This window comes from Emys orbicularis, chromosome 1 (assembly GCF_028017835.1).
Source record: "Emys orbicularis isolate rEmyOrb1 chromosome 1, rEmyOrb1.hap1, whole genome shotgun sequence".
Lineage (NCBI taxonomy): Eukaryota > Metazoa > Chordata > Testudines > Emydidae > Emys > Emys orbicularis.
The window spans coordinates 202,185,339-202,199,368 of NC_088683.1; the positions used below are offsets into that span (position 1 = coordinate 202,185,339).

General features: G+C 39.6%; 1 protein-coding gene across 1 annotated transcript in view; it reads left to right on the forward strand.

The window, feature by feature from the left end:
- The window catches only part of ITSN1 (intersectin 1), a 184,360-nt gene that overhangs the window by 54,000 nt on the left and 116,330 nt on the right, over positions 1-14,030 (forward strand). Inside the window, exons 3-4 of the mRNA XM_065413292.1 lie at positions 3,014-3,106; positions 7,774-7,837. Of these exons, the coding sequence (XP_065269364.1) occupies positions 3,014-3,106; positions 7,774-7,837 (157 nt within the window). The remainder of the gene's footprint in view (positions 1-3,013; positions 3,107-7,773; positions 7,838-14,030) is intronic.

Below are 14,030 nucleotides of genomic sequence, written 5' to 3' on the forward strand. Positions count from 1 at the left end.
GGGGTGCAGGGCAGAAGGCTGGGTGTGTATTGGGGTGGGGGGTTCAGGGCAGAGGGCTAGGGGTGTGGGGGGTGCAGGGCAGAAGGCTGAGTGTGTGTGTGTGGGGGGGGTCAGGGCAGAGGGCTGGGGTGCTCCCTACCCTGAGCGGCTCATGGCAGGGGGCTGGAAGGGATATGCCCTGTTCCACCCCCTTCCCCCAGGCTCCGTCCATACCTCTCTCTGCCTCCTCTACGGAGCTGTGTGGATGCTGCCGCTCTTCCCCCTCCCCCTCGCTAGGGCCATCAGCTGATTGGCCAGGGACGGAGAGGAGGCGGGGCAGGAAAGCACCACGCTGGGGGAAGAAGGGGGGGGGGAGAAGATTGGCTGCCGCAGAACCAAGCTTCTGCCTCCTGCCCCCGCAGGGGAGAGCGGTGGGCGGGGGGGCTGAGTGGGGCTGGGGGCCGGGACCGCGGCAGGGAGCTGCGTGCCACTCAGAATCGGCTCACGTGCCATGTTTGGCACGCGTGCCGTAGGTTGCCGACCCCTGGCATAGGCTTTTTCAGACAAGAGAGTATTGAGCGCTGAAAATATGCTTAGGAGGCCCACAGCCACCCAAGATGAGCTATAGCGATGTGTCCCTCCTCATGGACCCTGGGAATGTTTAATGGAGGGGTAGAAATGTCCTGAGCATTGCAGTGCTTACTTCTGTCCAAGTCCCTAATAGTTCTTTTTCTCTCAAAGTTTTCTTTCCTTTCATCTTGCATTGTGTTTTACTCATTCTTTGCTTTCTTCTTGGGGTATTGTCTGTACCCTACAGCAACTCAGTTACAGTGCTGCAGCTGTGCCTTTGTAGCACCATAGTGTAGATGGTTCTTACGTCGACAGAAGGGCTTTTTCTGCCAATGTAGTTAATCCACCTATCTGAGGGATGGTGTGATGGGTTGATGGAAGAACTCTTCTGTCAACCTGGCTGCCTCTGCATAGAGGGTTAGGTTGACCTAACTGCGTTGCACAGGACACGAAATTTTTCACAGCCCTGAACGATGTAACTAGGTCAATCTAATTTTTAAGTGTAGACCAGGCCCTAGTGTTTCAGCAAAACTTTTTTCTGTATTTTGAAGAGATGTTAGTCCTTTCCTGCTGAAGAAAAATATATAGAGGCTCAACTTCTATGAGTTCCTACTCTTTTTGGTAGAGTCTTCAATGGCTCAGGGACCATATTCTAAAACTGTTCAAATGGGGTTTCTGAAAAACTGACATGCTTTATGGTTTGGGAGACCTGTGTGGATGATGTCCAGATCTCATTAATCCTACATTTACAGTATTTGGGCTCAATATTGGAAGTGCTCAGCATGTTACATGTGGGAATTTCATTCACAGAGCAGTTTCTGAATCTTGTTGACTAGTCTTAAACTCTGGACTATACTGTTTGTGTCCTGTCACACAAGATGGATAAACTGTTTTATGAACAAGTTGTGTTTGAAATAATGTTTGAACCATGTTTATATGAAGTTCTTAAATGGGTGTACAGAGCCTTTGAGAATTAGGCATAGTAATTGGGAGTTTTCTTCTCTTGCAGTCTGATCATTTTGTCAATTTTTAATTTTCTGTTCCAAAAAATAAGTCTGGAACAGTTGAGTGCTCTTTCACTTTTTGATGAATGAAACTGAACGATTATCTTTTAGGGTTCCAGTCAGTGTCTGATAACGTACCTTAAAAAAACCCAGATTTGTTAAAAGCTTTAAAGGACTGGCCCAGGTAAACTTAGGCAATGATGTAGAAATAAAGAACAAGATCTAGACAACTTGTTATTGCAAGTCTGTATCTTTAATGTCCTATTCAGGAGAACTGTATTTTGTTAGCATTAGATGTCTTTGGTTTCCTGAGATTCTGGCCAGCAATAGTTAGTTATTACTGCTGCAGCAGAGCTAATAAACATTATATGCTCCTGGAAGTGTTGAAAGACAGTGTTGTATTACCAATCCAAAAATTATAAAGACCAACCTTATGTGCAATATTGTGTAATAGTATCTTAAATTATTTCTTAAGTGAGAGATGAGATGTTGTAGTGTTGGCTGTAAGTATAAGGAAAAGTAACCTGGAGGACAAAAGAGAAACTTTATGAAGAGAAGAGAAACAAATGCGAAAGTGTCCCGACTAAACAGTGGAAGTAGATTCTGCACATCTGTACTGAAATATGGAGAAGGCATTCTTAATGTCACTGTATTGTTTAAAAAAAAAAAAAAAAAAAAGGTAGTTTAATGTGAAACTTATTAAATATTGAACTACAAACTTTAAATTTGCTCTGGAGGATCCAAATAGTACAAAATACTCCTACACGTTGAATTTCTCATTCATTCAGGAGTATAGTGTGGGTGCTGTCTTCCTGCCTTGTGCTTTTTTGTTGCCTATTTTATGTCCTCTTGCGTGTTCACATCCTTCCTGGATGAACAGGTGGCATTTATTTCTACTTCTGTGATGGTACAAACCCATTTAATGCATGACTGTTGATGACTTGTGACACCTCTTCACTGTTCGGTTTAGAAGAAGAGACTGCATCATGTGCTGCGCAGCATGTGCTGTTTGAGTGGGATTAGTTTCTTAAATAAGCAAAACCACATGAACTTTCCATGTTTTCTCTTTCATTAAACAGGCATCTTTTAAATGTTGTTGTCATCACAAATTGCATTACGTGTTGTGTAGATTATTTATAACCTAAGATATCAATGAGCATAAAATTGCTGAAGCATTGTTCAGGAGTTCATTTCAGTCTTTGGTGGTTTGTTATGGTAAGACTGTCCATATGGCTGCCTATTTAAGAATATGTATGAATGCAACTGTAGATTAGTTGGATATGAGATTATTTTTTATCTAGTCTAATACTTAAGTTTTCATAGGCAAATTAATTCTGCTAGTACCACCAAGTCAGAAGGTTAAAATGTTAAAACTTTGTGTACAGAAGACTTGTAGGGGGGAAAAGTAGTGTATCTTTTATGTACTTGTTTCTGACTTCTATATTTTCTTTCTACACAAGGCAACCTGGATATCTGGGCCATAACTGTGGAAGAGAGAGCTAAACATGATCAGCAGTTCCATAGTCTGAAACCAACATCTGGATTTATCACTGGTAATTAGATAGTTTTTCACATCTAATTCCATTTAATAATATCTAGAATTCATAGTAAATAAGTATGTACAAAAATGTATGGGAAAAATGCAGGCATGATTTTATTCATACTGTATTTCAACTCTCTTGTATCTCTCTGTCACATCAATGCCATCTCTTTTTGAATATTGCTGAAAACTTTGTGTCTTCTCCCTGGTTTATATCACTTGATTTTTCTCTTGTGTCATTCTTGCAGTCATACCTGGTTCTCTAAAGCAATGCTACTCTACCTTGTAGAACTGCTTGTTACTTCACAATAATCATTGTCATAGAATCAGAACCACAGAATCATAGTGGGATGACTTGATGTTACTTAAATTAGATGACTGGCACCATTGCGATACATTGTCATGTTGATTGAACAATATACGCAAAAGACAGTCTAATTGTAAGTTGCACCTTTTTAAATAAAATCTGTTTAACAATTTAGTTAAACCAGTGCAAACCTCTGTATGGACAGCCTTGTATATTCATTTACAAGTGGCTTATATCAGTTTAGCTTGTGAGGATTAAGCAATAAATCCACAGACATGGCCAGAGGTGTAGCGAGCGCCCTCCGTACCCTCCGACCGGAGGGGGCCCCGCAAGGAAGGGGGCCCCTAAAAGTGGCAAAAAAAATGTAAGGTATAACTAGGTAAGTGACATTTATTGACGCTATTGCACAATCCATGTCGGTTTTACTGACAAAACCGTGAAGTTATTATGATATATCATAATGCTATTGGCTACATCAGTTGTCTGTTGGTCAGTTTCGAATTTTAGTTGGACCCATTCAAAGAATGTGTATTTGCGTTCATAATGGTGGTCGGCGGATAAATGTTATTAATTTAGTTTTTTAATTTTTTATCGTTTGAAACGATTCGTTTCCAACGCAGAAGCGTGCTTTGTGATGTCTAAGAGAACGTATAAGAGCGGAGCTAGTAAACGAAAGGCAGCAAAAGATGCCGAGAAGGAACTTGAGAAAATTCCAAAGTTGTCAACGTATTTTGCGCTGCAATCCAACGTACAGGTACAGGCACATGAAACGGACAGTGCTAGCAGCGACGAATCGTATCCAGAAGTATCCAGAAGTGCTTCAAGTGAGGTCGAAGGTGAAGCCAGTTGTTCTACCAAACAAACTGTGACAGATATTCCAGCTGCTGCCGGGAAAGAAGTATCTGAATCTGAACCACTGACTGATGATCCAGGAGATTGGCCGTCTATAATATCGGACAGGCAAGTGTGTGACATTGTTGCACGTGGCCCACCGCAGCAGAATGAAAGTTACGAATTTCCATTTAACGAGGAAAGACGGAGGTTCACAAGTACTCATTTCTATCGAACCATGGCAAATGGCGAGAAAATAAGACGTTCATGGTTAATGTACTCAGTTCAGAAAGATGCCAGTTTTTGTTGTAAATTATTTGGCACTGGCGACATACCGCTACGTCGCGGAACATCTGCTTGGAAAGCACTGTCAAAAAAACTTCAGCAGCATGAAACAGGCAAAGGTCATCAAGACTGTGTGGTGAAATGGTTTGACCTTCGGTCAGGCATAGTAAACCGTACATCTGTTGACCAACTCGAATTGCAGGCTTTTCTGAAAGAAAGAGATTTCTGGAGAAATGTTGTCAAACGCATGGTTGATGTCATTATTTTCTTGTCCGAAAGAAACTTGGCATTTCGAGGAAGTAATGAAAAGCTCGGCGATCCTTCGAATGGCAACTTTTTGGGACTGTTTGAATTGCTTGCAAAGTATGATACTGTCCTCAGCGAACTTTTACAGAGGATTAAGAAGGCAGAGACACATGTTCAGTACCTCAGTCCACAGATCCAAAACGAGCTGATTCAACTTGTTGCCAGTAACATTCAAGAGGCCAACATAGCGCAGCTTAAAAAAGCAAAATATTCTTCAGTTATTTTGGACTGTACTCCCGACGTGTCACATGAAGAACAGATGTCTGTGGTGTTACGCTTTGTTGAATGCAACGGTGAAGATGGTGTCAATATTCGTGAAGCGTTTGTTGGTTTTCTTAATGTTCATGATACAACTGGCGAGGGCTTATTGGAAGCGTTTCTTGAAAAGGCAAACAACTTAGGAATAGACATTGCTGACATGAGAGGCCAAGCTTATGATAATGGCGCAAATATGAGAGGAAAGAATAAAGGAGTTCAAGCCCGCATGCTAGAAATAAATGACCGTGCCTTGTATGTACCATGTGGAGCTCACACTTGGAATCTTGTGATCTCAGATGCGGCAAAGTCATCGAAATATGCCGTTGACTTTTTCGGTCTGATTAACAGAATATACGTTATCTTTTCTTCTTCACCTTCACGTTGGGATATACGTCAAGAACATATGCCAATATCTGTTAAAGGGTTATCGGACACTCGTTGGGAGTCGAGAATTGATGCTGTGAAGCCATTGCATTATCACCTTGAAGAATTGTGCAATGCTTTGTCATCTTTGCGAGAATATGCGCTCGAAAAGAAAGATGGCAATACAGCAACAGAAGTCGGTGCGCTTTTAGACCATGTTACTACGTGGCCTTTTGTTCTGACTGTGTACACGTGGTACGATATACTATTTCACGTCAATAAAACCAGCAAATTAATTCAGTCACCAGATGTGTCAATTGACGTACTGCAGGCAGAAGTCGGTGCTACAAAGAAGTTTTTGGAAGACTATCGAAATACAGGATATCTCTCTGTGGTCACAAATGCATGTGAAATAGCAGAGCATATGGGTATTGAGCAGGTGTTTCCAGAAACCAGGGTGCGACGTAAGAAGAGAATGTTTGATTACGAATGTGCTGATGATTCGAGTCGTCTTTCTGCCGAAGAAAAATTCAAATCGCAGTTCTTTCTTGTTCTCACTGATCAGGCCATATCTTCTGTTTCGTCGCGATTTGACCAACTCGTGGAGTGGTATAAGTTGTTTGGATTTCTGTACAACGCTAACAGCCTGAAGCAGTGTCACAGAGAAAATGAACTGGAGAATCACAGCAAAAATTTTGAAAGAAAAATGGGAGACATTGATGCCAACGAACTCATAATGGAATTGAATCATTTTATTTATGTCATTGAGAAAGAGAGAAGACTTGTGACGGCAAACAATTTTTAACGTACATATACAAGAACAGCCTTCAGGAGATATAACCGAATCTTTGCATTTGCATCAGAATTCTTCTGACCACACCAGTTACTGTCGCTGGTGCTGAAAGGAGCTTCAGCAGAATGAAACTGATCAAGAATATCCTGCGCTCAACCATGACAGATGACAGGCTTTCTGCGCTTGCAGTTATCTCAATCGAAAACAAGATTGCCAGATCTCTGGACTATGACGCATTGTTTAACCAATTTGCGGAGAACAAGGCTCGAAAGAAGCGCTTTGCGTAAATACGGAATACATGTACACTGTAGGCTATGTATACATAATATGAACCCTGTATATTGTATAAAATAAATACCGCATTCCAGTTTCTGCATTGTAAGGGGCCCCGCCCGGACATATGTTCGGAGGGAGCCACGTTCTTTGTTGCTATGGCCCTGCACATGGCTTGCACAGGGCTCTTAAACCACTGCAGATCGGGCTTAACGCCACAGAGTGATATCAAGATCTTGTTCTGTGGCTGTTTGGTGGCTCTATTTGGTTCTCTTTCCTCTCTCACCGCAGCTACATGTGGAGAAAGAGAATGGAGGGTGATATGTTGCCTTCCTTGCTATCCACCTGTTAGGAGGCATCCAAGAGTCTCCAGAGCCTCATCTGTGGTTCTAAAGAGCCACATGTGCCTCTCCTGGCATAGGTTGATTATTGCTGCTCCTCATATGACATTGTACAAAATCTGGTATGGTTCTGTGTGTAACTTAATTTTGTAAAAAATTTGATACGTAATACTACTTGTAGTCTTTCTACTCCTTTCCTTCATAGATTATCAAATTTCCTTTTCAGGGACCTAATCCTACTGCACCTAACCCTAATGTGCTGTCTTGTCTTTCACATCCTTACTCTTCTACCTTTACCAACCTGGACTGAAAATGGGAAACTACCTCAAATTTTGCTATTGCTTTTCTCAATGTTTAATTAGTCTAAAGTGGTAACTGAAGAGTCCCTTACTCAATTTGTGCTGACGGGTCTGTATTGTACCTTAAATACCCATGAAAAAATAGAATGTTTTATGTTTGTATTGAAGGGAAATAGTATTTCCTGTGGAGAAAGTGTGTGCTTCCTTGATTTCACTGGGCAGATGATTCCAATAAAGAAAGAGCCTTTAAACATGGAGTGGATAGCAGGAACCATATGTTTCCTATTGTTCATCTCAATAGATTTTTCTGGAAAATGTTAATGTCCAGTTAACTTCAAATTTGCACCAGTTGCTTCCATTTTAATATTTAAAGCATGGGGTGGATATCTCCCCAATAGACACCCTTGATTCACCAGTACCTAAAATTACATCTGTAGTATTGCTTGTAGATTAAGTGATAAACTGAATTTAAATAATATTCTGTAGTATGCTCCATGTTACAATATATGCTTTTTAATGTTGCTATCTTTTGAATGTTTTGACTTATAATTTAACTTTTAGCTCTGTCTTCTGGGTATTATTAGCAGTCCTTTTGAAATGATGCCTTTCTAACTTATTTTACAGGTGATCAAGCTAGAAACTTTTTTTTCCAATCTGGATTACCTCAACCGGTGTTAGCACAAATATGGCAAGTATATTAAAAAACCTTCAGTTATATTGGAGCAAGTAATTCAATTACACACACTTTACACTTAACATGCTGCTATTTAAAATCACTTGCTTTGCTCAGCCCATAGGCTAAAAGTCAACAAGACAAAAGCCTTGTTGCTATGATCCGGCTGTGAATATTTTTAAAGTTACTAATATATTTAGTATGCCTCTTGCTGGAGGTAGCCATCTTATTGGAAAGTGACATTTGTAACCAAGTGGTTTGGTAGGAAGTGTAAGAAGAGACCATATAAAATGTTTCCAGCTTTGTTAAACCAATATTAATATAGTCATAAAATGCAACAATTATTTTTTTTAAATACTAAGATACTAGATATACTAATGGGACTGTTAAACCAGATCTAGACAATTGTCATAACATTTATAATCTGCATAAAATCTACTCTCATCATAGTTCAGTGATAATGGAGTTTAAGGCAGGAGAGGAGGAACAATGATTTTATTATTCCTGGGTGAGTGAACAAGTACAAATTTGCAAAGCTGTGCTAAACTGCTAATAAACCCAGTTGGAAACTGGTACCTAGTTTCTTCATGTAGGGCTTTCAAATTGCTACTGTTCCAAATCATATCAAACTTTGACTCAGAAATGCTAATTTTAATGAAAATCTTGAAGAAAATATATTCCCTTCCTACTTGACCTTCCTTCTAAACTGAGCAAAATGAATATGATTTTCCTTGGCACATTGCACTGGCAGTGGGGGGAGGGGGGATCACTGTGTTGACATGGTATCTACATAGATGAAAGTTAACGTTAACCAGTAAATACAATGAGTTGTTTTCCATGGTATCTCCTTATTGTGGCCACTCTTACTTTTATACTAGTAAAAATGTCTCAGTATTTCCCTTATGGAAAGCGTGGCTCTCTATGAAAAAGGAGAGTTATCTTGCAAGAAGACAGCTGCTTTGGAAATGAGTATCTGCCCTCTTGCTGCTTTATGACAAGGCTTGAAAGAGGGTGTATGTGGGGGGGTGTTTTTTTGCTTCATTTTCAACCGTTCTCAGCCAGATCTTTGGCCTGTAATGCAATGGCAAGAGGGCAATTATATTGACAGCCAAAGGATGTCACAATAGTTGTTCAAAGCAATCTGAGATGTAAAGAAACAAGAAATTGTGACCTCCCCCCATTTGAAGGGTAAGATACTCCAAAGGACATCTTTATGTGGTGGAATAAACAATCAGTAGTATAGTTCCCAAAGGTCTTGTGATAGCTTCAAATCTTTGTGCTTATTCATGTGGATCCATTGTCACTTCTTGGTCTGAGAGACTTTCGGCTTCCATGGCGGAAGTGTGTGTATAGCACTTATGTAGGAAAAGCTTCATGAGTTGTCACAAGATCTATTCAGTGGATTCATCTGCCTCAGTCTTTAGCTCAAGTGCTCTGTACGCTGTTTCAGACTATAGGTCCAGATCTTTGTATGTGGGAAGAAAGCTATTTACAATCCTTAGTTTTCTATCTGTATTCTCTATTTCCCTGTCTAGCTGGAGTTCACCACTGACAAAACCCCCAGTTTGTTAGGACTGCCACACTGTCATTTTCTATGAAGTTTATAGAATCTATAAGAAAAAGTTAAAACAAAAACAAAAAGCAACTTAAGGCCCCCAATTCTGCAAATGTTTAATTACATGTGTATCTTTACTTGCCTAATTATTTCCAAGGTCTTCAGTAGGCCTACTTGCTTGAGGTAAAGTTTTTGCATATGATAGTGTTGGCAGGATTGGGGCCTTGGGGCCTAACTCATTAACTTGTTAGATTCATGGCTCCAAAACCCAAGTCTGATGTAATGCAAAGTCACATCTGCTTTTATAGATTCTTTTGTTAGCTATTGAAGCACTTGTCTGGGGAAGTACAGCTATGAGGCAGGAATTGCAGAGGGTTTGGCCTTGTTGACTGATAGTTCAGACAGGCTTCAGATCTGTTACAGGAGGAGTAATGCATTTTAGAATTGTCAAAGATATATCATCTCATAATTTTAAAAAGAAAATCTGGCTTGCATATTTTTAAAAATATCTTCAAGTTTGATTTTAAAAGGTATAGTTCTCTTTTAAATTCGGTGAAAACTGGATTGCTATTTTGAGTAATGCAAAATCTGTTTTCACTAAAATAGAATGTCAGGAAAAGGTACCTAGTTGAAATGGTGTTTAAATATCTTCTGCCCAACAGAGCTATTTTGAAAATATTTTGAAGCTGCAGTAATTTGTTTTTAGACGTGAGACTACATGAAGGCTGTATTATAAAATTAAAATAGCAATAATTCAGTTCTTAACAAAACATCTGTGAGAATGTTGGGAGTTTTGTAGCGCAGCCCGAGGAGCTGCTATGGTTTATCATGACAGTTCTTCTGATGATCTACTTTTTTCAGGCTTTGTTGTCTGTCAAACCAGTAATCTATAAAGTGTCTAAATAGTCTTTGAAATGAGACCGTAATGATTCAGAAGGTAAGAACTATTTTTAACATAGCCATAATCTGGATTTCTTCCAAAACCCACAGTGCTGTTCCTCCCTCCTGAAATCCTCCACCCAGTCCCCTCATCTCTAGCTTAGTTTAAACTAGTACTGGAAATAATCAGTGCAAGCTGCTGCTTATTATATTCAGAGTTCTAGTTCTGCAGCGAACATTAAAATAGTTGGTAGATTTACCCTCTTCTGACACCTGCTTTCCTCCTAATAGTATCAAATTTGTGGAAGCTAGAAGAATAATGGGAAAATGTTATGGTCGGGCAGACCCTGGGATTTTACTATTTAATGTATACAGTAGTATAATGACACTCAAAACTTAATTCCTGCTGTTGTGTTTGAGTTTCATGGTTTAGGATGAATATGGGAATTTAAGGCTAGATTTAGTCCAGATCTTCAGTTGCAGTAGAACTTCCTTGCTGGAGTGTGTAACATCTAAAAATAACCTTCAGAAAGATATTTTTGTAGTTTAATAAGCCATGCTCTAAACAGTACAAATCCTGCCTGCCCAATCCTTGCCCTCACCATCAATCTCGCAGATGGGAACATTGCAGAGATTCCACTGCAAGGTATGGGGAAGATGGTAGTACCGCTTCTACCAAAGTGTAGGTGAGGAGAGATTTATGTGAAGAGGACCCCTTTTGCACCTAGATTTTGGGGGTCTGATTCAGCCTTTTGCAATTATCCAAGTAAAAAAATCTACAGTTATGAACACAGGAACATTTTATAGATCTAATAAATCTGTAATCAATTTACTGTCCTACGCTGGTTTCCAGCCAGGTCTCAAATAAATGAATTAACGTACATTAAGTTCTTCCTAATTTTGTTATAACCGGATACTTTGTGTTTTGTGGAACAGTGAAATGTAGGTGGTAGTTACTGTCAGATACTCACAGCACTCCAGGCATAGCTTTGTATTTCTGCTAGCACACTGCAATCATTTAAATGTGTGTAAATACTGCTGCCTTCTAGTTGCACTTCATTTTCCTGAAATTTATGTGAAGTTGAGTAAAATAGCAAAACTGTTCAACTACAGCAAATGAGTAGAATAGCAGGAAAGACATTAACTAGAGATGAAAAATTTTATTGACTAAATGGGTAGACAGGAGTTTTCTCATTCAGTGAACATAATTGGAATTGTCATATCTTGTTTCTGATTATTATTAATTGCACATAGAAGGAAACTATGTAGATTAAAAATGTATTGTCCAAAATGTGGGAAACTACTAATGAAATAATATCACCTAGCTAGATGTAATGCTTTCAATTAGTAGATCTCAAAGCGCTTCCAAAGGAGATTATTATCATGTAATGTCTGAATGAACCAGTCACATACAATGTGATGATACTTAATAGTATTCTCATTGTCAGGTGTATGGCAGTAGTTTGTAAATAAAAGTTGATTATGTAGTTGTAGAAGCCTTCTGGGCAGAACAAATAAGCACTGTTTTACAAAGGCATTTGCTTAAATATTTTACACCCTACCCCCGCTATTGTACCACTATATCCCAGCATCGGAAATCACTTAATTGCTTGAACTGACAGTGCCAATTGGATAGGCTCAGCAGAACTGACTTCTACATATGAAAAGTGAGAGATCTGTTTAATGGGGAAACCACCAATTGCTCAGAGTGTGATCAAAGAAATCTCTCAGAGTAGCTTTCTTCAGGCAGTCTCTTTCTCTGATTTATCTTTATGGTTAACCACCTGAGGCCACATATACAAACGTTTTTTTTTTTCTACCTACCAGTTACAACTTGGGGTCTGAATAAAGGATGACTAAACCCTGAAGAAAACTTTAATCAGAATAAACATGCTTTTCCTTTGAGTATGCTTGTAGCCTGAGTGGCCTTTTTATTTGCCCTCTCCAGCCATAGGGAAATGTCCACTCTGATCTTCTTGTCGAAACTTAAACTATGCATTTCTTCGATAAAGGAATGATATTTTAGTTCAGTACAGTAGTTGTGGGGTAATATGCACAAGGCTGAAGTCTAATTGATAGTAATTTGCTATTTGAACTCTCAGTTGATTAGTGTCTCTACTCTAACTATATGTTTTGAGTTCTTCCTATCTGGTTCATCATATATTTTTTTTTTTTTTTTTTTTTTTTTTTTTTAAAGTATTCTGTACAGCATGTGACTGGTTGCTTGTGACAAATGTATCTGTATTCCCAGTAGAGTAGCAAAAGGCAAAAAGACTTTAGGGAAGTTAATCAAACTCTTGGTATACATACACACCAATATATAGGACTATAAGGAGACATTGCACTTGGTAGCTCGCAGAAAATGGACAGCCCTAATGAATTAGGCTATGTAACAAGTCTACTTTGCTTTTTAACTTTTTCCAGGAGCAATTCTGTTCCTTCTAGCAAAAACTCCATCTTTGTTATAATCTATAAAGTTCCCTTCCTGTTGCCTACAACTTGTCGGTGGGAGGTTCTCTTGCCTGCAATAAGGTTCCCTCAAACCTCTAACATTCTCAGTCTGATATAAGTATCTTGTATTTTAATTCTCTTTGGGCTAGTCTACACTGGCAGTGGCAGTGCTTTAACATGGCTTTTGTAGTCGCGGCAGAGCGCACTCCAAAAAAACCACTTCCACGAGGGGCGTAGTGACCGGTGCTGGGAGCCCAGCGCTGGTGCACTGTCTACACTGGCGCTTTACAGTGCTGAAACTTGGTGCACTCAGGGGGGGTGTAGACAAGCCCTTTGCTCATACAGCAGGAGATACTGATTTCTTATCTCAATTTCTGGCAGTTAAGTAACTATTGTTTCAGGGAGGCCTCCATCATGGTGAGGTTGTGAGAGGAGGAGGAGATGCGCTATAGCTTATCCTCTCAAAAAAAGCATAATTCCTCCATTAGTCTGGGTTGGTTTTGCTCATCTCATCTCTTCATTCTGACTGTTGGGAACTACTTACTTAGCTGCCATGTCACTGCCACACAGAGCCTTTATAACAGCTGAAGCTATATCATACTAGCAACTTTATAAGTAATGACTGAAACGTACATACTCAGTTCTAATGATGCTACTAATTAGTCTTTAGAAATCTCAGCCGGTTAACCAAGCTGATTCGAGTCCCAGAGAGCTAGGCAGATCTTATATCCAGCTACTGAACAGCAGGCAACATTCATCTGGAATATTTGAGTGAACTTCCCTGGGCGAGAGGTGAGAGAGAAGGCATGGGGGCGGGGGGGGGACAGTCTCTGTAGCAAGTGCTCTTGCCTCTGGTATTCTCTTCCACTAGAAATATGCGTACTAGCTGGGCCACATTCAAGAAGTGCTTCAGTTTCTAACTCTAAATTCCGGAGCCCTTAGCATACAGAGATGGCTTTCTCATTCCTCTCTGTAAGTTTGTAGTGCCAGATTTTTTGACTGGTGTAAATCAGCATTTTTGAAAAAAACAGGAAAAAAAGCTTGGTTAGTTTTGAACCAAAACTGAATTAGGTAGTTTTTTCTCATTGTAATGAAAAACAGAAAATTTTGTTCAAGTCAAATAAAATGTTTTGAATGTCAGTTTGAAATGACATCTTTTAAAATTTTTGTTTTCAGGGAGGGTTTTTAGCATAAATTACTTGCCAAATTTGACCTGAACTCTTAAATAGTTTTGGTGCCCCGAAAAAGTCATTTTGGGGTGGTTTTATCATTTGCAGAGCCAGGCTACATGGAAGACAATGGAGCTAGGCTGATTTGCACTTG